The sequence below is a fragment of the Lycorma delicatula genome, chromosome 4, assembly GCF_047948215.1.
Source record: "Lycorma delicatula isolate Av1 chromosome 4, ASM4794821v1, whole genome shotgun sequence".
NCBI classification, from domain to species: Eukaryota; Metazoa; Arthropoda; class Insecta; order Hemiptera; family Fulgoridae; genus Lycorma; species Lycorma delicatula.
Genome location: NC_134458.1, coordinates 84479275 through 84505855, shown reverse-complemented (window position 1 = coordinate 84505855; position 26581 = coordinate 84479275). Strand labels below are relative to the sequence as shown.

At 31.4% G+C, this 26581-nt stretch overlaps 1 protein-coding gene across 7 annotated transcripts in view; it reads right to left on the bottom strand.

The window, feature by feature from the left end:
- Nucleotides 1–26581, bottom strand: part of LOC142323613 (F-BAR domain only protein 2) — a 219041-nt gene that overhangs the window by 113791 nt on the left and 78669 nt on the right. For 3 of the 7 annotated variants that reach the window (XM_075363467.1, XM_075363468.1, XM_075363470.1), the window contains exon 7: nucleotides 12481–12714. In XM_075363467.1, the coding sequence (XP_075219582.1) occupies nucleotides 12481–12714 (234 nt within the window). Of the gene's footprint in view, nucleotides 1–8552; nucleotides 8592–12480; nucleotides 12715–26581 lie in introns of all 7 variants that reach the window. The other 4 variants (XM_075363469.1, XM_075363471.1, XM_075363472.1 and 1 more) reach the window with 2 other exon arrangements.

Here is a 26581-nt window from a genome sequence, read left to right as displayed (position 1 = left end):
GTTAACAAAAAAAAGATAAAACCACTGTTTTAGTCCATATGATATATTACAACATTTAAACCTTTCTGTATAAAAAAATATTGGAAAAGTTATTAGTAACCCTTAAAATAATAGGAGTAAAAATGCAATGAAGAAATTCATATCTTGAAAACTATTTTTCTTAAGAAATTGGTTTTTATGTTATCCTATGATTTGCCATTTTAAGCTTTTTATTTTGTAAATCAAAAATCTTCAAAAAATTTTAAAAACCTTAATAAGCATCTTAATTCAATATCCTTTTTGGGTTTTTATTGCTTAAAAACATTCAGGCCAGATATTTCTAAATTATCATGCCACATGAATTAGCTTCATTATTTTATTTTTTGCAAAAAAAAGAAATGACCATGATAACTGTTATACAACCGAAGTTATATGTTTCTTGTGCATAGGTGAGACAAAAGATTAATTTATAATAAACATAAAAATAGAATAATAATAAGAATAATTTAATTTACCAAAGTAAGTAATTCTTGTAATTCATTAGCCACATATGTTTTGAACTTTTTTTTCTCCTTTTTAAGTTTTATAAACCGAATTTCATTCTTCTTTCCTGGAATATTGCAAATTTTTTTCTAATATTTTTTTCCTTTCTTTTACTATTCCTACATCTTAACAACACACTTTTATGTCAAGGTGACAAAGTAACCCTTTTCATTCTCATAGTATTTGATGTCACCAAAATTGTATTCTCCTACAGCTTTAGCTGACAAATTCAATCAATTTTTTGGAGGCACATTTTACTTTATCACAGTGTCTCCAGATACAACTGTGAAAGCTCTTGTCATTTTGCATTTTATATTAGCCCTCAAGCACACCACCACCTCTGAATAAATCTGGAATGCTCAACTTTTGGTAAACCAGAGCTGTGTTTAAGAACTAACAGATTAATTGGAGTATACATTTTTCTTGTAGGAGCCAGTTATTTTATTGTGAGCTTTTGAAAACTTTTATGTTTGGGATAGCTAAAATGCTCTCTAGGTCTTCATTTATCAATTCACAACAACTAAGGGTTACAATAACAACCCATCTTATACAAGTTATATCTTTATTAACATTTGCAGTTATTGCATTCTGGTAACATTTCATTAGTTTTTCTATCAAACTCACAATTACTTCCTTTCTGAAGTAATGTTCTGAGAGCAACATGTCTTTACTGCTGCAGTAATTGTCCTTTGCACTGCACAAAGGACACTCCTAATCTTAAGTCTTTCCTTAATACAATACGGTCTCCATAGATATTTTTTTATTGTATTTTTGTATCAAATTGCTAACTCTAAAAATTGTAAATCAGTTCCACACATATTAGCAGCTATAGTTTTACCATATATAGTTAGCTATAGGTCAGTTTTTCTTACACACTAGCACATGACCCTAGAACCAAAATTAGAACTCAGTATTAACTTCACTCAGGTTGAGTTGGTACGAGGTTGTCAGATTCTAACAGGTGTTGATGCAAACGCCAAATCACCTCTTTGGAACAGTGGGATCACAGATGAAGGCGGTGAATTGGTCAAAGGTTTCATCGCACAGCAAAATTTGGAGGTATTCAATATAGCAGGTGAGTTGGCTACCTACGCCAGCACGATTAATGGACTTCCATGGGTCTTCCATGATACCAACATTGATGTTACCATTGGCATGGATATCCCTGGTAGAATTCAGAATTGGTCTGTAGTTGATGATTGCATGACCGATCATTGGCTAATAGTTTTTGACTTAGTGAGAGGGCTGTGCAATGTCTGTACGGAGCGAACTGATCTAAATTTTCTAATCTTCTTGCGGTCAAGCTTTGGATATTTACTCAGAGCTTGGACGAGCTCCCGTTAGAGGACTTGGCAGAGGGTCTTTCTTCAATGGTTATTGAAGCTGCTGACCAATCTATTCCCCAAGGAACAGATCGAGAGAGAGTAGCTGTTTGGTGGACTCAGGACTTGACAGCAATGAAGCAGACTGTGGGCCAGCTCAAGAGAGCTGAGAGATCGAGAGAGAGTAGCTGTTTGGTGGACTCAGGACTTGACAGCAATGAAGCAGACTGTGGGCCAGCTCAAGAGAGCTGCACAATGTGAGGACAACCCTGAACGGCATGCATCTCTGCTTTTGGACTATCGCCAAACAAAGACCGGGTACTTTCATAAGATTAGGTCTTCTAAGCGAGATTCCTGGCACTCTTTTGTGAAAGAGTAGGGAAATAAGGACCCATGGGGTACAGTTTATAGAGTTCTCAGGCATAAGAAGAAAAAGGACGTTCTTCTATCGACTCTTTCGACACAGGCGGCATTGTAATAGATAAGGATCATGTTCTCAGTCTTCTGATGAACGAACTACTTCCAGACGATACTGAGTTTGGTGAACCTCGTATTATTGCTGAGTCCAAAGGGAAGTCACAAGTTTTGGTTCTGAGATACAGTCTTCTGAGATCACCTAGGTAGAGGTTCATCAGGTAATCTGCAGTCTAGCTAGAAATAAAGCCCTTGGATATGATTGTATCCAAGGGCTTGATGGTGGAGCTCCTTGTTCGCACATTGTCCATAATCATTGGTCCCCTTACTAGGGTTTTCAATAGAATGCTCTTCACCAGATATTTTCCAGTTTGCTGGAAACATGGTGTATTGAAATTACTTTTCAAAGGTGGTGGCAAGGATCACACCGTAAACTCATCTTACCGGCCTCTGACACTGTTGCCTGTAATAGGTAACGTCTTTGAAAAGGTCTTGTATCTCTGATAAATAGTAGGTTAACTTCCGATCATTTGTTAATGGATGACCGGTATGGTTTTCGCCCGGGCAAGGGCACAGAGGACGCAATTCTCAAGGTATTAGACATAGCACCATCAAGTATTTTTAAATATGTTATTGGTGTCTTCTTGGATATATCTGGAGCCTTCAATAATCTGTGATGGCCCTCTGCATTGTTTCAATTGCAGAGGCGTGGTTGCACTCAAAATAAGATAGAAACTCTCTCGAGCTACTTCAGCAATCGAACCGTCGTTCTTTGTGATGACAGTTCGAAAGTTGGAAAGACCCTGTCAAAAGGATGTCCACAGGGCAGTATTTTAGGCCCCCTCGTCTGGATTGTCAAATTCGACTCTCTGATGCGGTTGAGATTGCCCAGTGGCTGCCGCATTATCGCTTATGCCAATGATGAGTTGCTACTGGTCGAAGAAAACCTGAGGAATGAGATAGAATGCCAAGCAACACAGGCATGCAAGGTACTAAGGTCATGGAGCCTTCAGCATAAGATCATCTTTAGCCTAGAAAAGATCACTATGATGATTCTGAAAGGTCGCCAAGCCACGATTCGTCATCCATGAGTCATAATGGGCAGCCTTTCCATAAGGTATGTCACCATTCAGAAATATCTGGGTGTAATCCTTGATGAGAAACTTCAATTCAAGGAGCACCTGCAGTATGTCGCAAGGAAGGCAATAGATGCTTTCTTTGGTGTTCATAAGGTAATCCACCCTGATTGGGGGTTGAATTTCCGTACCATACGGAATCTCTTTATAAAGGTGTCTGTGAGGCCATAATGTTGTATGCAATGCCCGTCTGGGCTCACCCTATGCAATTTCAGTGTTACAGGGATATTTTATTGCGAGCCCAGCATCTTCTATTGCTAGCTGTTGTCGGGAGCTACAGAACTGTCTCGCGAGAGGCATCAATCAATCACGAGAATCTCTGTAATTGCAGGCAATAAACTCACAGATATTCTGGCTATGGAACATAGCAAGAGGTATCTGTTGAAGAAGGACGATTCTACTCCCAGGGCGTATGCAAGAAATTGAAGACCAAGGTTTTGACTCTTGACAAGTTAGGTGGAATGAATACACTGGTCAATGAATATACTGGTCAATATACACGTGGTATATTTCCGGATGTTAGAGAATTGAGAGCGGTTAAGTGGGTTTCCCCCAATCAGAACATAACACAATTTCTATCGGGACAAGGCGCATTTAGGGATAGTTTGCTTAGGTTTGGTTTGGTCGATTCGGGCCTTTGCCCGGATTGTGGAGTTGATGACAATGCGGACCATGTCTATTATGTTTGTCCCCGGTACAAGGCTGAACGTACCAGAGTCGCTAGGGAACTCGAGAGAGTAAATTCCTTTTTGAATCTACGGGTCAATTGGAAGACCCGTAGAGAATGGACAATAGTGGCTGGCTTCCTGAAGTATCTCACACTGAGCAGATCAGCTGAGGGGGTATGAGTAGAGTAGTACCCTGGGTGGCTAGGGTGCCACCTGGACAGTTAGATTGGTCACACGTAGGCGCATTGGCATCACACCTCGGTAAGTTGTATAAGAAATTATGCATTATAGTTATAATTATTACATTATTATTATAATTATTATTAAGTTGTACAAGAAGTATATTGGAAATTATGTAAAGAATACGCTGTTGGTAGGACAGTGACTGCACTGCCGAGGGCATGGTTAGCCATGCAGCCATGAGGTGTAGCATAGTCTCAACGATGGTTGTTTTAGGTGATGAAGTAAATGTCACATAGGATTCTGCGATGGAGCTGAGTGGGAGTCAGTGGTCTGCCCACCTCTACCTGGTAGACCAGACCAGATTAGTTGTAATCTAATTGAAGGCTTAGATCAGAAAGAAATGAAAACACTAAAGGAAATAGGAATAAATTCTGTTGTTATGATCAACATTGCTGGTGGTATACATTATATATACCAAATAGACTCGTACGATATGAGACATTTACAATCACAAGTAGCTTATTTAAATGTAGAACTAGGCGCGGGGTTTGTGCTTCCATGAACTCGGTTAGCTAGTTCAGAGGGCAACGATGTAGGACAGTCAAGATGTCCAGAAGAGGCCTGCAGCGAAGGCAAAAGCTGAGTTAAAAATCACTGATATAAATGTCTACTGAGGCATTTACATCAGTAGCATCCCAACTGAGGCCTGGCTTATTACTGTGAGGTCTAATCAATTAGAGGGTCTGAAGACGACTCCTGTTAAAGCCCATCAGAGCTATGAACTGTGGGGGTGGTGAAGACGACACAAGGTGGGTGTCTTCCCCTACGGAGCTGGATATATTACCTTCACTCAGTTACCTTGCAGTGACAGAACATGGTCTACAGTATTTTGTCAAAATACAATAGACTAAGCTATATACATCCTACCCTAGAATTCAATACGTGGCCGTGTTTGAGCCATGGATCTTAAATGACACTGCTAAATCGATTATGAGTATGTTGTTGTCAGATGAACACGAATAAGATCTCGTACAATGTTGGTAGACCCTTTCATAAGCTTTATTCAGAACTTCAGTACCAAACATTTTCATCACTTTGGACAGTCTCTTCGATTACTGATTAAAACTTTCTTACTCAGTGCATGCTTATTCATATTTAAACCTATTTGTTCTAATGCAAATTTCCCTTTGCCCATTAAAATTACTGTTTCTAAAAGTATTATTGCAATTCAACAGTAAAAGATTTCAACATAACATTGTAAATCGACTACTGATCATAAACAATTCGCAACAAATGCTAAGCCCTGCTGATTTTTTATCTAGTTTACAATGCTGCCACTTCATAAAATATTATAGCAGGAGTTTTAAACTTTCAATAAAAAAACATTATACTTTTATCTCTTTTCTAAGCTAAAATATTCTAAATTAAAAAAAAAAAAAACATTCTAAATAAAAAGAACATAACTTTTTATGTAATATATGATAATATTTAAATTGCTAAATTTGTTAACACATAATAAATATAATTATATTCTTTTCCCAACATTTTAATAACATGAAAAAAATACTTTTTTGCCTGTTTTTTAGGTTAACTACCCCTTTAACAATAGAATTTTTAGATAAGAATTAAACATTTATAATAAAATAAGAAACAAAAAATTGTAGAAAAAAATAATAATGAATTTATGACAATTTAAAGAAAATACTAACTTTTCTGCCACCTATTACATGAAGCTTATGTAGGCCACATATACCATGTCAATGTGTTGTCTTAAAATATCTATATCTGAAAGAATTTGAGCTTTAGTTTTTCAATAGCCTAGTGTAAATTTTTCATCATTAAACAACAAATCTATTTGAAATGTAATGAGATAGACCATCGACCATCAAATGAACCTGCTATTAACAACCACAGAAAAAGTTAAAATCCTTAATGTTAAGTACCTAATTGACACATGAATCGTTTCAAAATATCAAACAATAGTTTTAGAAGAAGCAACACAATAAAACATGTATGTATTCAAATTCTACTGGTATTTACTTTAATCCTACCAAATATTGTAGCTTCTTTGCTACTGTAAATTTGTCTCTTATCCATCATCTGTCATACAGCCTTATGTCAATTTATAGTAAAACCTTCAATAATGGACACCTCTATTTTATGAATCCCTATATTAAACAGACAATTCCCTGGCACCAAACTTCATTACATTCAAAACTAAACTAAAATCCCCCCAAAAACAAACAATTTGTTTATATGTACAATTTCAATATTATTTCTAAATCTATTGCAAAAAAAGTTTTTAAAATCTATGTTAAACTTACTGCAGTACATTAAAATACATATTAACTAAAGTACAATATAGAGCAGGTATTTTGTTGTAAATTTTGCAAAGTACAAAACTTAATACATTGAGTCATCAGTCCATGCTTGTTTACTGTAACTAGTTTTTGTATTATGACTTCCATACAACAAATCAAAAACATGATTGTGAATCGTTTATGCAAAGTAAACCTTTTAAGGAGAATGTGACTTCTATTAACAAAAAAATATATACTAAAGATAAATTTAATGACCTAATGCTATAATAATCTATAGATAACATACACACTTCTTTAAAAATTCATTGTCTCATTATTTTAGATAAAATACTAGAATTAAAAATCTTTTTAACGTTAAAAATAAATACAAAAAATTAAAAATTACTCCTGGAACAACAAAGTTCCAGGAATAATTTAACATTAACTGAAAATTAACATTAACTTAACTAAATTACTTCTGGAACAACAAAGTTCCAGGAGTAATTTAAGTTAAGTTAAGTTATATTTTAAGTTAAGTTCATTCTCAGCCGTTACCAGTTTACACTAGAAATAATAACCTCAATTCACCCCTCCAAAACAAACCGACTTCAACCATGCTCCCAAGGTTTATAGGTTCAATTACATTTAATATATAGTAATTTTTATTATTTTACAAATTAATGAAACACTTAAAATATTATATCAAAACAATTAAAGAAAGCATACGATACACTCCCCCTTTTGTTTGGTTTCGTTTCAGTCTGTTTTAATTTATAACAAAAAGAAGAAAATTTATAAAAATTAACTTAATAGAAATTATTACACAACCTTAACTTAGTTACTTTAACACAATTTTACTTACTAATAACCTTAACATAAGACAACAATACTTTACAAAATGAAATTTGTAAGAAGAAATTTATAATCTCAATATCGACTGACCTGATAATATTTTAGTAACAGTAGGGTACAATAATTGACTGGATAAAAAATTGTAAATAATTTATGAAAACACCAGACTTAAAGAATGGTATAACTTCAAGGAAAAAAGAAGTTTCTTTTTTCATGAAATGGCACAGCTATAAAAAGTAAACACAAAGAAAATAAAAACTGAATGGTAACTAAATTAATCATGCCAATTTAATGTTAAATTGTAATTTACAACAAATTTTTTTCAGCAATTTTATAATGAAAAACTAAATCTTCAAACTAACTCATTTTATCAATTTAATGTCAGCATCCCCGGTGATTTATTTTTGTCCATGAAATCACTTTCCTGACCACCCATTTGATTTGGAATACAAAATTACTTAGTCACAGTTTGGCTTTTGCAAATATAATTTTTTTAATTTATGGGATAAGCTAAAAACAAAATTATCAATTTCTTGAGCACTGATTAATTTTCATGAAGGAATGTACAAACAATAAATAACATAGCCTCTTATACATAATTGCTCATAAGATAAAAATATCAGAGTACACGCCAAACAAGAACAATGTAAGGAGGCAGACATCTTTAATAACTCGAACAGTAAGTGTTCATGTCAGCTCACCGATAGTGAATATTACATTGTAAGGTGATGATCAAATTAAATGTTCGGTGAGAAGAAGAACCTAAATAGTGAGAAAATAACACACTCCACTATTTAATTTATGAGGCTAACAAGTGATTTCATGATACAATCTACTAATCTAAACAGGATTTCCTTATCTTTGAAATATTTAACAGAAGTAGAAATTTATTATAAGACCAAACAAACTATAGCGAATATGTTGCAAGTAATTTAATTTTTAAAAAATTTATAGTAAAACTTATTTATCCTGAATTAAAATATTGTAATTATTTAACTAACTATAAGTACCATACATTTTATTTGATGTTTGCGCATATACATAAATATAACCCCATAATGTACATACACATAATACTCAATTTAAAAAAAACCTGACGACAATCTCATGCTAAACAAAATAAGCTATAATCAAAATAATTTTGCATTAACTTACCTATTAAGCAGAATATGACCAGGTTGACACAATATGAACCTAATAAACAACTGATAGCACCATTTAAATTCAGACAGCACTGTATATACTAGTTTAATGTTCAATCTATCTTTCTTCTTTTTAATTATATGATTTTTAAAATATTACTTGGCTTACAATAAATAAATAAGTTTTTAAATATATATATATATATATTTTTTATTATTCATGCCATGAATAAATATATAAAACATGATAAATAAGATTACCAATACAAAAAAGCAAGAGTTGAAATAAAATATAAAAATCTTATCTAATAATAAAATTTTAACAAATGCCAAAATATATTTAATGAAAAAGTAAAAAATATATTTAAAATAATACAAAAGTAGGTGCACAATAATAAAAGTAATATAATTTTCAAAAATAAGTCAAAAGAACTGAAATAGGTGTTAATGTTCATTAAACAATTATTAAAAGATAAAATTTTGCTTTCATAACAGAATTCAGTATTCAACTTCAGTACTTATATAAGGAAAAAAACATTTTTTTGTTTAAAGTACTCAAAAATGGCTATAACAAGGAAAACTTACTGTTATAAAAACCATAAAATACTTTAGTAAAAATAAATAAACGATTCCAATTAGGGCTGTACAAAATAATTCCATAACCTTTTCATGAGAATTTCTATGGTGTCCATCAACTCTCTATATCAATAAATCCTTGACTCAAACTGATCAAAGCAAGTTAAATTTAATTTTTAACATTTTGTGGAAAAATAACAAAATAAATACTTATCTTGTGAGGGCTAAATGAATTATTTAATAATTAAAAACTTGTGTTTTAGTACATTGTAACAAGTAATCAGAGAGTGATAATGCATTTTCTGAGAATGACTCAATATTTCTCCTAAAATATTTCACTGATATACTTGAGGTCAGATTAATCTAGAGTTAAAATAAACCACTCTTAAATATTTGACAATTTAAACTACATTTGAGATAAAACTTGAGATTTTTTAAAATAATAAAATAAAGAAACCAATGCTATTAAATATTTAACTACTGTCCACCATAAAAAATAACTGTTAAAGTTAACTCAGTGAATCTGGACTTTAAAGACCCAAACTGAGTGTATTTTTCATAAGATAATAAAAGTTTCAAACCAACAGGAATAATAATAAATAATACCTGCAGTGAAATTATTCAGTGGATGTTAAAGCCATAAAGAATAATAATAAAGTTTGTTAATAAAAAAAATTAATTAATTTAAAAAAACAATAACTCTATTTTTATATTAAAAGGAATGCTTACGTATATTTACATATTTAGGAACAATTTGAAGCTTGGTTTTAATAAAAATAGCTGATAAAATAACAATAACCATAAGCCAAGTAACTTTTAAAAACTAAAATAAGAGCTTTACTACATTGTCTTAACTGATTAGGTTTTAAATACTGCAAAAGAAAGGTAGTTGAAAAGTGATGCAACTTAAATATTACTACATACAAAATATATCATAAATTGTCAAAATGTATACATGTATATCAGTAAACTTTCTTCAGTAGAAAGTACAGAACCTTTTTTGTTAAATTTAAAAATGTTAGCAATCTTAACAATTGTTTAAAGTTTTTAATATATGCGACAGAGATATTTATTAACACTTACGACATGTGACCTCAGCCAAATAACTTGTACCACAATAAAGCGTTTTCCATAAGAGATAAGAAAATATGTTTAATACATTCAATGTAACAACTATTTTACGATTCGAGCACAAGTAAATCTAAACACATTCAGATTTGTTTAACAAATGCTAATAATACTTAAATATAGTTTCAAAGTAATATTTTTTACAGATGTTTTGTTTTATAAAAAGAGGTATAGGAAAAACTAGATGCGGCATGATTTAAAATTTATTACAGTAATAATCCACAAATAACTATAATTATACCAATTTTTAATTGGACATTAAAATCTGAAATTAAATCCAACTGTTTTAGCTAAGTTTTACTCATATGAGTGCACAGATTTGACGTATATTTATTATTAAAAAGGTTTAACAAAAACCACTATTTTAAGCAAGGAAATGCATATCACATTAATGGGAAACAGTTAATATATCGTTTGTGATAAGCATACCTAACTTGATGACTATTCTGTAAATATAAATGACAAGATTACTCTACAAATACAACAAAAAAAGGCATTTTTTTCAGTAAAATAAACATTAATATTCTGTTGAATCATAACATGTCACATTCAACAGCTTTGTAATCATTTGTTTAAATAAATGAATAAAATTTTTTCCCTCAGTGACACTGCATCTAGCATATTTTGAAAAAAAAACTTAAAAAAATAACTTAACAGGGATAGGTGAACAAAATAAAGACTGATGCATCAATAACTATTTTAGCTACAAAATTACTATCGGACAAACAGAGAAAAATCTTAATACATATAAAGCGAGCAAATAGGGCAATATTGAACAGCACACACTAATATTTGCCACTGTATTATCTTATATCGGCATTCTCATATTGTAAGGGTTAATAACTGGTTCAAGATAAGGACAATACTTCTACAGGTTAAGATGAAATTCTATTGAAATCAGAAGATATCAGTTAATAATAATCATCAATTTGAATTGGTATACACATTCACACATGGCAGCAAGTCACCAACATTGTGGCAGTTATAAACTGAATACAATCAGAATGTTCATCAGAAAACATAAGAACTACAGAAAAATAAATTAAAACCATCATTTTACAAAATAAAGTAAAAATAAATCACAAAAAGAACAAGGTACCTCAGATAAGCAGTAATGGATTTCAAGATTTAATTTCTTTAAAAAATAGATTAAATTCATAATTTAGTTATAAGAGATACTTTAACAGACATCTTTAGGACTGTGGGCAATACTGGATCCTTCTTAGTCTAATGCTTCACTATAACAGACAGACCTTAGGGAAAAATCTGAATACAAAAAATTCAGGCAAAACATCAAATACCTATGTCATGTAAGTGGAAAATGTTGAGAACAGTTTTTCTTCAAATAAGCGACTATGACAATCGCACAGTATGTACATCGTCAATAATGGGGAAAACCAGCTGATAAAAACTCATATTAAAAATAACAACACAAAAATCAAAATTTAATTGATCATCAGATTTATTACTTTAAAAGGGACAACTGTTTCTGTAATAATTCACAAAAATTTGATTTAATTCATTCATTTAAATCAGTAACACATAATCAAATAGAGTACAACAGTATCTTTCTCAAAGATATAGAAACTGTTCAAATTCAATCCGGCACAGATCAGCAATCACATTCAGGGATACGATCATGACCGACGCAACATAAAAATTATGCTACTAATTTATCATAAAAACCAAACTTACAATTTAATAGTCTCCTTCGGCAGAAGAAAACATTCTGGTTATCTATAATTAATTTATCAAAAACAAAATTGCAAAACTTTTCACCACCTTTCATAAAATAATTTATACAATTATAATTTTAAAAAATAATGCTACCAAGATAAAAATTACAACAAACTTTCAGTAGTAACAATGAAATAATCACAAAACTACTGAGAATAAATCATTAGTTTACAATAAAATAATCCGACAAGTAATACTGACAGAAGAAAAAAATAAAGAATAATGAAAGACATCATTCAGAGATTTCAAATATAAAAACAAATTAACCTCCTATACTTTCATACCTTTAATTAAAACAAATTACCTAATAAGTTTAAATTTTATTAATAATAATAATAATAAGCTACTAGTGCTGATGTATATGTTTCAATACATTAGTTCTTAACAGAGATAAAAAAGAGGATAAAGAATGGATATGGTTAAAATAAATTTGTGATAAGGTATAATGATTGAAATGATGCACGAGAAGCATCTTTATATATGATATGAAGATGACATACCCTGGGAGTTAGACATGAAGAGGTTCAAGAGGGAAGTGGTCCGGCGGGACTGTTTAGACGTAGCAGCAGTCCAGACACTGCCATTACCTTCACGTTTCAAAGGCTTCACAACCGATTCTCCGTTTGCACTGGGGTTCGTTGTAGAACTACTAGCTTTATTATCACCTGATGTATCAGTAACAGTACCTTGTCCTGAAGTAGCAGAAACAGTAAATTCTTCAAATTCCATAACACCTGTAATAAAATCACCAAAGGACATTACAGTCAAAAATATTTATTCTTATAAATGTTATGATCATTACACTAAACCTTTAACTTTAGTTTTACAGATTACAGTATCCCAGAAAGCAATGACATTCTTTAGTAAAAATGTTTTTCTACTGTACCAAGCTTTAATAAAGGTTAGATTATGCAAAAATGTGAAACAGTTGGTAAGACTCAAAAGTAAAAATGCTATGGTAATGAAAGAAATTAAATAGTAATTTAATCACCCACATAAAGATAATCAAAATTCTGTTAGAAATGAACAATATATTGCTAAGCGATCAATATGGCAGAAGTACAAATAAGAACCAGAAACCGATACACAGTAATACAAATTTTTACCATCACACATGAACTGAAAATCTGAAAAGCACAAGTTACATGACCAAACATACATCTGCCTGACTGATGAACTCACACCACATAACCATCTGCAAAAGCAGATCTACTACCACACAGTACTGACTTTCCTTTCTAGGCTGAAACTGATTTCTGAGAAAAAATAAGTTCTGACACTTTTTGAACAAAAATTTGTAATATTTGATATTTTTCCAAGCAATCTACTTTATTTATTTTTTAAAATTGATAAAATAAATATTACTAGAATATGTAATATTGATAAATATTAATTATAATTAATAAATAATATTAAAATTAAATAATAAATATAATAAAACTTAAATAAAATATTATAAATCAATATAATACTTAATATTAAATAATAATAATTTTAATTTACTTATTTTATTTATTTAGTACAGCAGAACAGCTACTAACGTCTTTGTATATTGTACATTCAACACAAAACACTTATGTACACATAATGTTAACAACATATACACCAAATAATAACAAGTTAACATATACACAAGTTATAATAAACATAAATAACATGAGTCTGTGCATAACATAATAATAATAATCCAAGACATAACAAATAATTTTTTTTCATATTAAGTAAATCATAACGAGATATTAAACAATTTCTGACTATAATTTGAAAAAAAAACAAATTCAACCATTAATTAAATGTATTCTTCCAGAAAAAAACAGAGCACAAACAATGATACCAAAATAAATAACTTTTATTATGTCATACCACATGATGACTATTTAACATCAAAAATGTAATTAATGCATTGAAATTAAGCAAAATATTTTATATTTTTAATATTTATTTTATATATATATTTTTTAATAAAAAAGAGAAAAATAAAAAATATATATATTAATCATTAGGTTCTTATGAGAAATAACAAACAATAAAATGGATATTAAAATTGCTTTTAAAAAAATAAAATAAATATTTATATAAATCTACTACAATTTCACAAGCACTTTATAAATTAATTACAGTCTATGTGCATAAATAATGTAAATTACATTTTCAACATGAAATGTGACAGCGAGATTCTTTTTCAGTACACTGTAATTGCCCATAAAACTGCCACAATTGCAGGTATTATTTTAATAGTTAAAAAACTATCTGTCTCAATCTCCCACACGTTTTTATAAAGAGAGTTAAATTTTTTTTTTTAATTAAATTATTATTATCTTTTTAATTTTAATAATCATTTAAAAGAGGAATAATAATAATTTACTTATTTATTTTATTTTGTTTTGTGCAACAGAACAACTATACATACACCTAGGGATACTACACAAATAATACAGATATTACAAAACGTACATAAAAGTTACACATAATTCAAAATGCACATGAGTAATATGAATAAATGTAGAAGATAACAATCTACTCATAACATAATAATGATATTATAAAATTATAATAACTTTAAGAACTGTATTAATAATAATAATAACAGTTTTTAATTACAATAATTATTATTCTAATAGTAATAATAATACAAATGATGTAATTAAGAGGTTTAAAATATAGCAATATTTAATATTAACTAACAGTTTAATACTAGACATAATAACGGTTTTTAATATTAAAAATAATAATAATAGTTTCTAATTACTATAATTACTATTTTAATAATAGTAATAATGATTTAACAGGTTTATTAATAATTTGCATAATAATAACAATGAATTTGATTATAGTAACAGTTTTGAATATTAAAGGTAATAATAATAAACAAAAAATAGAAATTAACAAAAAACTGAAAAATTTAACTAAGGACAAGCAGAAGGTGTTTTTTCAGTTTTATAGCAAACCCATCTAAGGATGGATTTTATTTAAGTGTTTCAACATATCATTAACAAAATTCTTCCTTGGTTGAAAAAAATCTCTTCTGTTGAAATTGTCTACTGCACTAATAGTACTTCTCTCTGATGGTGAAACGGATTATATATTGTAATTAAAAGGGCAAAAGTTTCTAATATTGCATCTGGGAATACATAGCTGTACCTCTTTTTGCGCAGGATTATATCAACTTAATACTTTATGAAAAAATAGTAAACCAAAGTACTCTCTGTAACATACAAGAGAAATTAAATTATAAATTGGCTTTAGGTGTTGATTGTCAAGATGTTGAAAATGAAATTTGTGAGAAAGCCAAAACAAAATGTTATCTTGATAGATTCAATGTTTTGCGAAGTATACCCTCTCAGATAATTTCAAGTGGAGGTAGAATATTCAAACTCATTATGAGCAAGAGACTTGAAGAGTAACATGCAAGTGCGAGGACCAACAAAAGGTCTCGCAATAAATTTCAAGAGACAAAGCTTTTGCTTTACTCTGCTCACAATCCTGTCTGCATGTTAAGAAAAGTACAGCTTACAGTCAAGAAGTATGCCTATATCAGTGACAGAATCTACAGTAGTAATCGGAAGAGAATTTATTTTGTATTTAAAGTAAGAAATATTAGTCTTACGGAAGAATAGAATATGTTTTATCTTTGAAAAATTTAAAGGCATATGATTTCTTACAGCCCAGTTATAAACAGAGTTAATTAATATTATGTTGCAAAAGGTGATCATTTCAGTTTTGGATACAAAGAAAAATGTTAAAATCATCAGCATAAATACTCAGTCCAACCAAGAAGGATTCAGCAACGTAGTTGAAAAAAGTAAAAACTGGCACCGAATGGCTTTGACAGCACATAATTCATAACCTTGCAGTGGCCCTGAAATGGGCCGTTTTTTAGCGTTAGCTCTGAGAAGAGCTGTTGTTTCCAGAAGCTGGTCTCCGGCGAAGTCGGGGAGTTGTGGTTCGTCCATTGAAGTCCAACCGAGCTTTCCCTCAGCGGCAGTTAGAACCCCACTACAGTGTGGCAGTGGTGACCCCTAGAGCCCCGCAGTGTCAGGTCGGCGTCGGTCGTCTTTTGCCGGCGCGGCCGAGGTGGTTCTCCCCAAGCGATCCCACGCTGGGCCAGTTGTTGCTGCTGAGCCTGGCGAGCTGGAGCTGGAGAGGGGATGTAGCGTCCGTGTCCAGTGGCTCCCTCGGCGGGCCAGCCAGGCCTGCTGCTCCAACGGGGATGTTAACATCCGCCGGAAGGTCCCACGTTGAGCTAGCCAGGAGACTTCTTCTTCAGGTGGTGGTCGACAATGAATTGCAATTCACTCTCTTGCATGCTCAACCTGAGAGTGGTTCCTTGCATAGGAACCTGAGAGTGGTGGGGCTGCAGCGCCGCTATGGTGGGAGACGTGCGCGGTCATCAGCACGGTGGGATTGATGCTTGTATTCACGCGTCTGTACACTGTCCCCCCTCTCACATCGTTGCTACCATTATCGCCCGCTGATATTAAATTAGGCATATATGTGGTAACAAAGCACACCAAAGGGCCAACCCTGTGGAACTCCAGATGTTGTGGAGAATTCAAAATGGGAAATATTTCCAGCATATCTAACAACAAAAGTTTTATTACTCAGGTATGAAGAAATCCACTTAACAAGATGCTCACCTAAATCCAAATCTGGCCCAACGTCCTTAAGAGCAAATAATGCAGCATTTTATCAAATGCTTTTTGAAAGTCGAAATATATGGCATCTACCTGGCCTTGAGATTTAACAGTCAGACCATTTTGATCTAGGAAAAAATTAAGTTTTGGATAGTGGAATGATTCTGCATTAAGCCAAGTTGAAAAACAGTGATCTTATATTGGATATTATGAAACATATGAGATGATAGAATTGTTTCAAAAATTTTAGAAAAAGAGGAATGGATGGAAATAGGGTGGAAATTATTAATACAGGGAACACTAGACTTGGGAATGGGAATAACAATCACCTTTTCCATAGGTTGGGAAGGTACCTGATTTCAAGCTCCAGTTACATAATGAGGCCAGGATGGGTGCAATTACGATGCTGATGCTTCTAATGATGAAAGGTGTATGCCATCCGGTCCAGAGGCTGCCATATACTTTACTTCATTGAAGGTAGTCAATACCAAATCAACACTAACATGAGGTATATCAAAGTCAGCACACTTCATCAGATCTTTGGACATTGAAGAGGCATCAGGATGTATATCTTCTGGAAAAGACTGAAACACAAATTGAAAGTGTTCACCAATACAAGTATATAGCTCTTGCTTGAGGATCAGTAACTAGTACACTGTCGACCAGAGGAGCAACGATGCTATCTGCGTTAGATCTACGTTCAGAACCATACTTCTAAACCTTGAAGGCTTAACCATTATATCGTTTTAACGAACCTAGCATTGCAGAACTTATCCCTAGAAAGCAACAGTTTAACATTCTTCCATAGCTCTGAAAAAGGTGTGGTAGTCAGAAGCAAGTCTCATTCTCTTAAATCTTCAATGTACTAATTTTTTTGTTTTTAACCAATTCAATAAGCTTCACTGAAAACCACGACAGAAACTTAGATTTATGGCAAATGATGGAAATATTCTTGGCGATAGCCTTGCTGATCACATGCTGAAAACTCATCACAGCCTCATCGTCAGGGCACAGAACATTGGCCCAACCAGCATTGGTCACATCTGTAAAGAGAGTTTTAAAGTCTCTCTTTCTAAAATTATATACAGGACAATTTATAACATCATGAATAAACAAAAAATCATTTATGGTTATCAAGAACGCAGGATGCAGTTCATCAGGGTGCACAACACCATCCGAAGAACAAGTACAAACAGCTACATTAGTCATAACAAGATCTGGGTTCATCCCCTGTACAGGATTTGGTTGTAAAATCCCAGGTTCAAAAAGTCAACAAGATTGAGTATATGCTTCACTTGACATTTAGAATAGTAATTACAACCAGAAACAAAAATATGATCATCCCAGACCACACAAGGGGCACTGAAATCACCAGGTAAAATTATATCACACTTCAAAGAATGTATTAATAAAATTAAAGAATTAACATATTGCTCCAAAACAGATGGATGTACTAACTGAGGAAAGTAATGAATATCAATTAATAGGCTTTTGGATGCAGTTCTTGGTACCTCGATCCAAACAGACTCAACAGTCAACTCCAGATGGAGTTGACTGTTGAGTCAACTCCAGATCACTCAACTCCAGATCCTTAAGTTGAACACAATTGATGTTACCTTTAACAGCAATTAAAGAACATCCACCACAGTCAAGAACTGAAGATTCATAGTCTCTGTCAGATCAAAATACATTATATGACTCTGGGAAGATGTCTACATTACTGTGGACTTCAGACAGCCACGTCTCAGTCAATACAATAAAATCATAATTAGAATCAATAAAAGTTACATAAACCTCAGCAACCTTAGTACGAAGGATATGAACATTCTGATATAATAGCAAGAACTTAGCCGTTAGTTCAAATATTACCATCTTCCGTTGGTGAATTTGTGGATGTATCAGTTTTCAAGGCCCCAAAATAAGGGGAAATTAGAATACCTCCTGGCCAAATATCAGTATTACTTATTTTATTAATGTCCCAGCTGTACACCTCAATATGGAAAGAATTGTAAGAAGAGTATAGAGTTCTCAATTTGATGCATTTAATATGTTTGAGGTTCAGATTGCTGCACAATTCCTCCACTTAACCGATGGTAACGGTAGTATTACATCTTGTTACACATAAGCCTTTTTTCTTCCGAGTATGAGAAAAGACCAAATTACAAGGGCAGTCAAGAAAGTAACTTATATTTGTGCCTAGCATGGAGATGGGTGGGGATAGAACTGCCATCTTGGCATCAAAACGTTTCTACATTCAGTGCGCATCAAACTCTCATAACATGTAGACTGTGATTTTTCTACTTTGTTCATTGTGAATTATTGAAATGTGCACTTTTAACAGAAAATCCCGGAAGCTGTGAGGTGCATTCAGTGATTAGGTTTTCACTGGCAAAAAACCTCAAACCAATTGAAATTCATCTGCAACTTTGTGAAGTAAAATAATGAATGAAGGTGGAGTGAGGCAGTGGTGCATTCAGTTTAAAAATGGCTGCACCAATGTTCATGATGAGGACCACAGTGACTAAGCCTAACCTTGTGACTGATGAACTGACGATGAAAATCAACAATAAAATTCATGAAAATCGCTGCATTATGATTACGGAATTCTCGCTTCATTTCCCCCAAATTTCACAGTTTACGGCATGAAATTGTATCGGGGAAGCTTGCTTATCACAAGTTTTGAGCAACATGGGTGCCAAAAATCTAAGGTGGCAGATTTCTACAGAGAAGGAATTGGAAAGCTTGCGCAAAATTATAAGCACCGCAATTTAAATGACAACTACATGGAAAAATAGTTTGATTGTCCCTTTCAAATGTATATAATAAAATTTATTTTTTTTTATTTGGTTGATTTTTTATTTCAAAACGAAAGTTACTTTCTGGACACCCCTCACAGTTTTGGTTTTCAAACTGCCAGACTTAATTGAATTATTATTATTTTTCTTAGAAATACCAACTGAAGAATCAACCAACTTGGAATAACCAGCACTACTGGCAGAAAAAACTTTCCTTTCTTCCAACAGTCATCCAGGGCAGATTAACTGATTCGTTATTCAGTTTTTCAAGAATTCATTATCAATAATTTAATTATTATTTTTGTTAAGAGATAGTGGAACCTTGATTCCGGTGCTCCTCCCCCTACTAACACTTGCATTACAATGTAATTAAAAAATTGAGACCAAAGAATTTCCGTCTATGTCCAAAATCAAGCTTGAGCTTGCTTCACCAGAACCATTCTCACTAGACGTCACCCTCTTATATCCAGAATTTCTCTTACATCCCTTGTTTGTTCTGACTCCCTCAGTCAAAGGAATTACAGATTCTGGTAGGTGTAAAGCAGATGACCGAAAAACATTCTCATACAGTGATCAAATCATATTTTTAAGCTCTTGATTTTCAGATCTAAGTTGCTTATCTTCATCATTAACAGAAGAGATTTCTTTCTTAGAAACTTTTAGATATCAATAAGTCCATTCTGAAGAAGACAACTGGGGAACACATGATAAAGAATCTAAATAAGACTAAAGTTCTGCATTATCACTACCAGATAGGTCTTTCTCTGATTGTAAAAGATTTTCTCCTTTGCTACCTTGTTGTCAATACTGTTTCATCCAAATAATAATAAATAGTAATACCAATTTAATATTGGTAGATTTATGGATTAGAGATACAAAGGCAAAATGAGTACAAAAGATTAGCAGAAATCTTGTCTCTAGTAAGGTTTCTTTTTTAGTCAACTTAATTAATACATCTTCATTTCACTGCTTTCATTTTATACTTTCAATTGTCTTAATGAGCATGACTTTTCCTTTTTTTATGTTGATAGTAAAAAAATTATTTCTCACATTTAATTCTTTAAAAACATTTATAAATTTATGCATTTTTTTACAGAAAAGAGCAAAATGATACCCTCCATTTTCAGAGCATATCTTCAGTTTCTTTTTATATACTTTCTGCATAGATTTCAAAATTTCAGTGTTAGGCCTTAAACACTGTTTTACTAATTGCAGTAAATCATCAATTGTTTAGACATTTCAATGATATTTTTAAAACAGTCTCCTCTAAAAGAAAAAATCCCTTTCGGCCCACCGAAAGGCGGAAGTAGATTTCACCGGTGCTAAGTAGGGAATAAAGTTCTAGTGCTGAATGCGTCTTTGTAAATCAGCTGATTTCAAGGTCGAGAGTTCTAAGGTTCAAATCCTAGAAAAGGCAGTTACTTTTATATGGATATGAGTACTCGATCATGGATACCAGTGTTCTTTGATGGCTGGGTTTCAATTAACCATACATCTCAGAAATGGTCAACCTGAAACTGTATCAAAAAACTTCACTTATATAAGTTTTAGACCCTTATCCAAAGAATAGTAGGAACTTTAAACGAATTTGATATTTTACTTAATAAGAAAGTTATCGTCACACTTTGTTTTTTCGAAAGTCCCCCATGCTCCGATTTTGCCCATTAATGAACTCGACCGAAATTTTGGGTCATTATATTTTATGTATCAATTTGAAGTGATTGGCACAAAATTACGACAGTTATCGTATCCGCAAGCAAGTGAAACATATATATATATATGTGTGTGTGTGTGTGTGTGTATGTGTAGGTGTGTATATACATATATATACTTTTGAACAGATGGTGGTTTTGGGATGTGGGGGATGTGAAACGCAAAGATATGTCGAAATTTTCCGGAAGTCGAATCATGGTACCCATTACAGTAGGTATCTTTCTTATGAATCTACCTAAAAGTCAAGGGAAGTTAACTCTGAAGAGTGTAGTGCCAATGTACTGAACTGTATGTCCCTCCCACCTGATCGTCACCAAATTCTTCATTCAACTATTTCTTTACACAACAAACACTCATTCAACTTGATAATTGGTTATTAGCTCATTTGCATCAATTAACTGCTCTAGAACTGGTCATAACTCTTTTTCAAGCAAATACTTCTTCTCTACAAAAAGAGTCTCTTCAATAAAAATAGGCCTATGACAACATTCCAGATAGTGCACTAAGTATTTTGTTTTTCAATATGTTAATGATCATTTTTAATTACGTTCAAAAAATTATCATGGCTACAGCAAAATATCAAATTCAAATCATTTGTCTGTGTTTGTTACAAGTAGACTCATCAGACAATATTAATCTTGTCAAATATCTGGTCTTTCAAGCTGCCTCAGGGCTTACCTACAAAACTAACCAGTGGATCTACTGGGTGAACCCTGGCCTTACATGGAAGCATTTTTTCCTCTTGTAATCTGTGAAGTAATTTTTTTTAAATCTTTCCTTAATAGAATACTACTGACAAGATAATCTTAACATACACATCCATACTTATAAGACTCATTTTTTTAACTTTTAATAGTAAAACACATTTCAACTGTACCAATTTTCTTTCTTTTAATTAATCCCCTTTTGAATGCTTTTAAAAAAGCAATCATCCACATTTTTCATGAATCAACATGATAGCTGTGGTCTATCAACATAGATTTCATTAAAATAAATTAGCAGCCCTCCAGTAACTTCCTTCATTGCAAAACCATAAAACCAACTATTTTTCTACATATTCTTCAGTAAAATAAGAGGGTCATTTTTTTCACTATTAGTAAATAATTGTTGAAATTGTTTCAAACACTACATACTTATTATAATATTATATCTTTAAAACATTACTTATTTATTTTTCAACAGAAACTCACCATAGAAACAAAACAATAAACATATTTTCTTTTAAATATGAAATATGACATTTTTTTACTACAAAGATAAAAAATTAAGTTCAATATTTAAAATAAAATTATAAAATGAAGGAAATAAAACCAAGATGTACATATTAAATCAACTGAAACCTTATTGAAAACAAAAGCAATAGAACACTGCTAAATCAATCAACCAAATTATTTATCCTACATAAAAATGATGACTTTTAAATGTGTTATTAAAATAACAAATTTCAACTTCTCTAATTTACATCTACCTTTTTTTATTTAGAAAAATTGTACTTAATGTGTTTTTTTTTGTATTATTACAATATAGTGAAATTTGAATGTAAATGGTGATTACAAATAATTCATCGGATTTTAAAAATCTGTATTTAAAAAAATAAAACACATAAAATTATGAATGATACATGAAAATAAACAGAAACTGTCCAAGTTTCAGTCACACCTCATAAAAGTTTGATATAGCCTCCATTTGTCACATGACACATTTCTATACGGTAGTCCACTTCAGCCTACACATGCATTAACATATCCCTATTGATGGTCATAAATGCATCTGTAATGCATTCCTGTAGCTCAACCAGAGTTACTGGGTGTGATGGCATATAAACACAGTCTTTAACATACCCCTAAAGGAAAAAATCACAAACCATAAGATCAGGAGATGTAGTAGGCCATTTTAAGCACACTAAGTCATCATCTGCACATCGTCTGATCCAGCAGTGCAGGGGTTCTTCTTTCAGGAAGCCTCGTACTTCAGTATGCCAGTAAGGTGAAGTCCTATCTTGTTGGACTATAAAGTTATTGGAGTCATCTTTCAACTGAGGAAACAACAACTGCCTCATATCAGGTATGAAATAGCCCTCATGGTATTCTCCAAGAAGAAAAACAGTCCGTACACCTTTTTTAGAAATTGCGCCAAAAACATTAAGTTTTGGGGAATTACATTAACATTCTACAGAATTAGGTCGTTCAGTACCCCATATCCTGACATTATAGTGATTCATCTTTCCATTCAAGTGAAATGTCGCTTCGTCATTAAACACCAGATGGTTAGAAAAATTGTCATTCTCCATAGCTTCCTGCATGTCATTACAAAATTTGTATTGTTTGTTGAGATCATTAGATTGTAACTTTTGTAATAACTCTATACGATACGGTTCCAGTCATAATCTAGTTCGCAAAATCTTCCAGACAGTTGGCTGTGGAATATCAAGTTCACTACTAGCGTGTTGAGCTGACCCTTTGGGCTATGAATAAAACTCGCCCTGACTGTCTCCACTGTTTCATCCGAAACGCTTGGGCATCTGGTGCTTTTACCTTTACACAAAACACCAGTGTCAATATCATCTTAGAATGCTTGCAATGGAAACAGATTACATCCTCATTTAACTTCATTTGAATTAAAATCTTTCTTTGTCTTCAACTCTTACAACCAGTTGTACTTGATTCTTGTACAAATTGTAAGTACCTATTTTTCTCAGTACTTTGATTTGAATTTCCTTAAAATTTTAAACACCTTAAACATTATATACACTAAAAAAAAATTCACCCAAATATATAATTTAAAAAATTAGAAAGCATATGTTTTCATTATTCTTAACATTAAATTAATAAATAATTTGATTGGTCACTGGTGAAAATAAAAATTTAATACCAGGACAATTTTTTTAAACTGCCTCCACAGCCAACTGCCAATAATAATTTAGCTGGTTGTGCAATTATTTAATTGAAAATAAAAAATTACTAATTTTAACAAACAAAACAATAATAAACAAATACAATAATATTACTATTATTTTCTTTTATAAATTTTTAACTAATATGCACTAAGATGTTAACATAAAAAAAAATATTTTGTAGAAATAAAGCTTCACAAAATAAAGAAAAATCATACTTTTCTAAATGATACATCACCTTTTGCAAAAGATCCTCTAGAAAATGTTTGATAAGTAAAGTTACACCATCAATTACATTATATATTTATTCATTTATCTATTCACTTTATGGTCATACTTGTATACCCCGTTACAGAGATCATTACTTTTTTCTGATGATGATGAAATAAAAAAAAAAATGGCAGACCCTTGCTAAGAATTGAACCCAAAATGAATTAAATGAGGATATATTTGAACAGTAAACTTTGTTTAATTACAGTAATATGTCCCAGTAAAATATAATTACCAAAATTATATTCTTATACAGGTGATTTTGGCTAGTTTTAATATTAAATATAAGTATCTGCAACAAATTTAGTTAATTTTTCATAAACACACATGTTTGTTTTATGATAATTTGGATGACTCAAATATTGTCTTGTTCATTAGAGTATCAGTCCACAAGTGTTATGTTACATCAATCTCAGATAAGTGACTAGCAATTTTTTGAAAAATAATCTATAAATATAAATATTTCCTTGTGGGCAATTTGAATTACCTATAACACAAAAATTTTAATGAAACTGTCAGCCGAATTACTTGAATATCTTACATACTAGCTGCAAAAGATTCCTAGACTGATTTAATTTATTAGTCCTAAATTGACAATTCATCCACTGGTGATGAAGTTGAGCACAAACCTTTTTTTTGTACTCATTTAACTTTGTTCTCTTTCGGTCAGAATTCTAGTTGTTTTAGATAATCTAACACAAAATAATAGTCACAAGTCACTCCAAAAAGCAGAATAGTCATTCTCAAGAATTAGCATTTCTCACCGGACAAACCAGGAAATTTTCCTGGTATTGCCTTCATTAAATCAAATACAATGTTGCATACTGCCATTCCAAGACAAACTGTAGTACATCACATCACCAAGCCCATGAAGTTGCAGGTGTATTCACTCCCTACAAGTTACACCATCATTACAGGGACTTACTCTACGGAAAACATCATTTCTCTGTCTGATAGAGCAACTTTGAATGGTTTGCTCAACATCTCAGGAACTTTATTCATGTAAAAATTTCTTAACATTTAGCTTAATTGTGATACTCCAGCAAACCAAAATATTGATAGTCACAAATAGTTCAACATTTACTGATTAGATGACCAAGAACATTATACTTTATAGTAATAATTCAAACACAATGCAGATAAAATGTGGATACTTGTAGCTTATAACAACAGTATCTAATTTATTCTCCATTTCTTTTCTATACAATCCCTAATTCAATTTCTTAAAACCAACACTTCTATTTCTCATTAAATTTATAGCACATTATTTATATTAAAATTAACAAATTAATTTGTTTTTTTTTTATTTTGAGTCATTTTGCATAAGCCATTACATGCTTCAATCAGTTTGATGAATAAAAAAAAGTTTGTCTGATTCAGAAGTAATTGGTTACTGAGTTGTGAGAAATTTTGAATTATTTTAAATAAGATACAGTTGGGAGATAATTTATTGTTTTATTTGCTACAAGTGTAACAAAGCCATCAGTAGAGTAAGCATTGGCCTCCAAAAAAATTGCAATTCATACAAAATAAGAAAATTAATTATTCCGAAATTCGAAATTAGAGAATTATTTTACTGAAATTAATCTTTTTATGATCGATATTATTCCTCTGTACTGTTAAATTATATTTTAAATTCTATTAATATAAAGTAAATATTTAAAACATTTATATAAAGTATTTATACACTAATAATATCAATGAAAACATCACTAAACTTTACAATAAAAAAATATTTAGACCAGCATACAAACCTAATAACCACATAATAAATTAAAAAAATATATAAATAAATAATAATAAAATAAACAATCTGTATGGAATTTATAAAATTAAATGTAATGATTGTGATGGTAATTTTAATAAGAAAAACAGATAAATCTTTTAAAACTACATTTCATGAACATTAGAGAAAATACAAAAAAGAATAGATTAGGTTTATTTAACATGGCAGATCAACTAATAAACGATAAACATTCTATTGCTGATATTAACATAAATTTACAAACATTCAAAATGAATAAATATGACAAAATTAAAATATTACATATATAAATACAAAAAAATTTCAATCTGATAACCTATCAGACAGCATTTGAGGTACAGTCTTGTAAAAACTGCAAAGGAAAGTAACACTCATATAATAAATTAATACACAAATTTCATTACTTTAGTATTTCTAATGTGCAGTTTAATTAAATATTTCAATCATGACTGAGGATGTGGGATCCCGTGAAAAGTACTTTCATGGTAAAATTAAGATAAGATACGTGTTATCTCAATAATCTGTATTAGG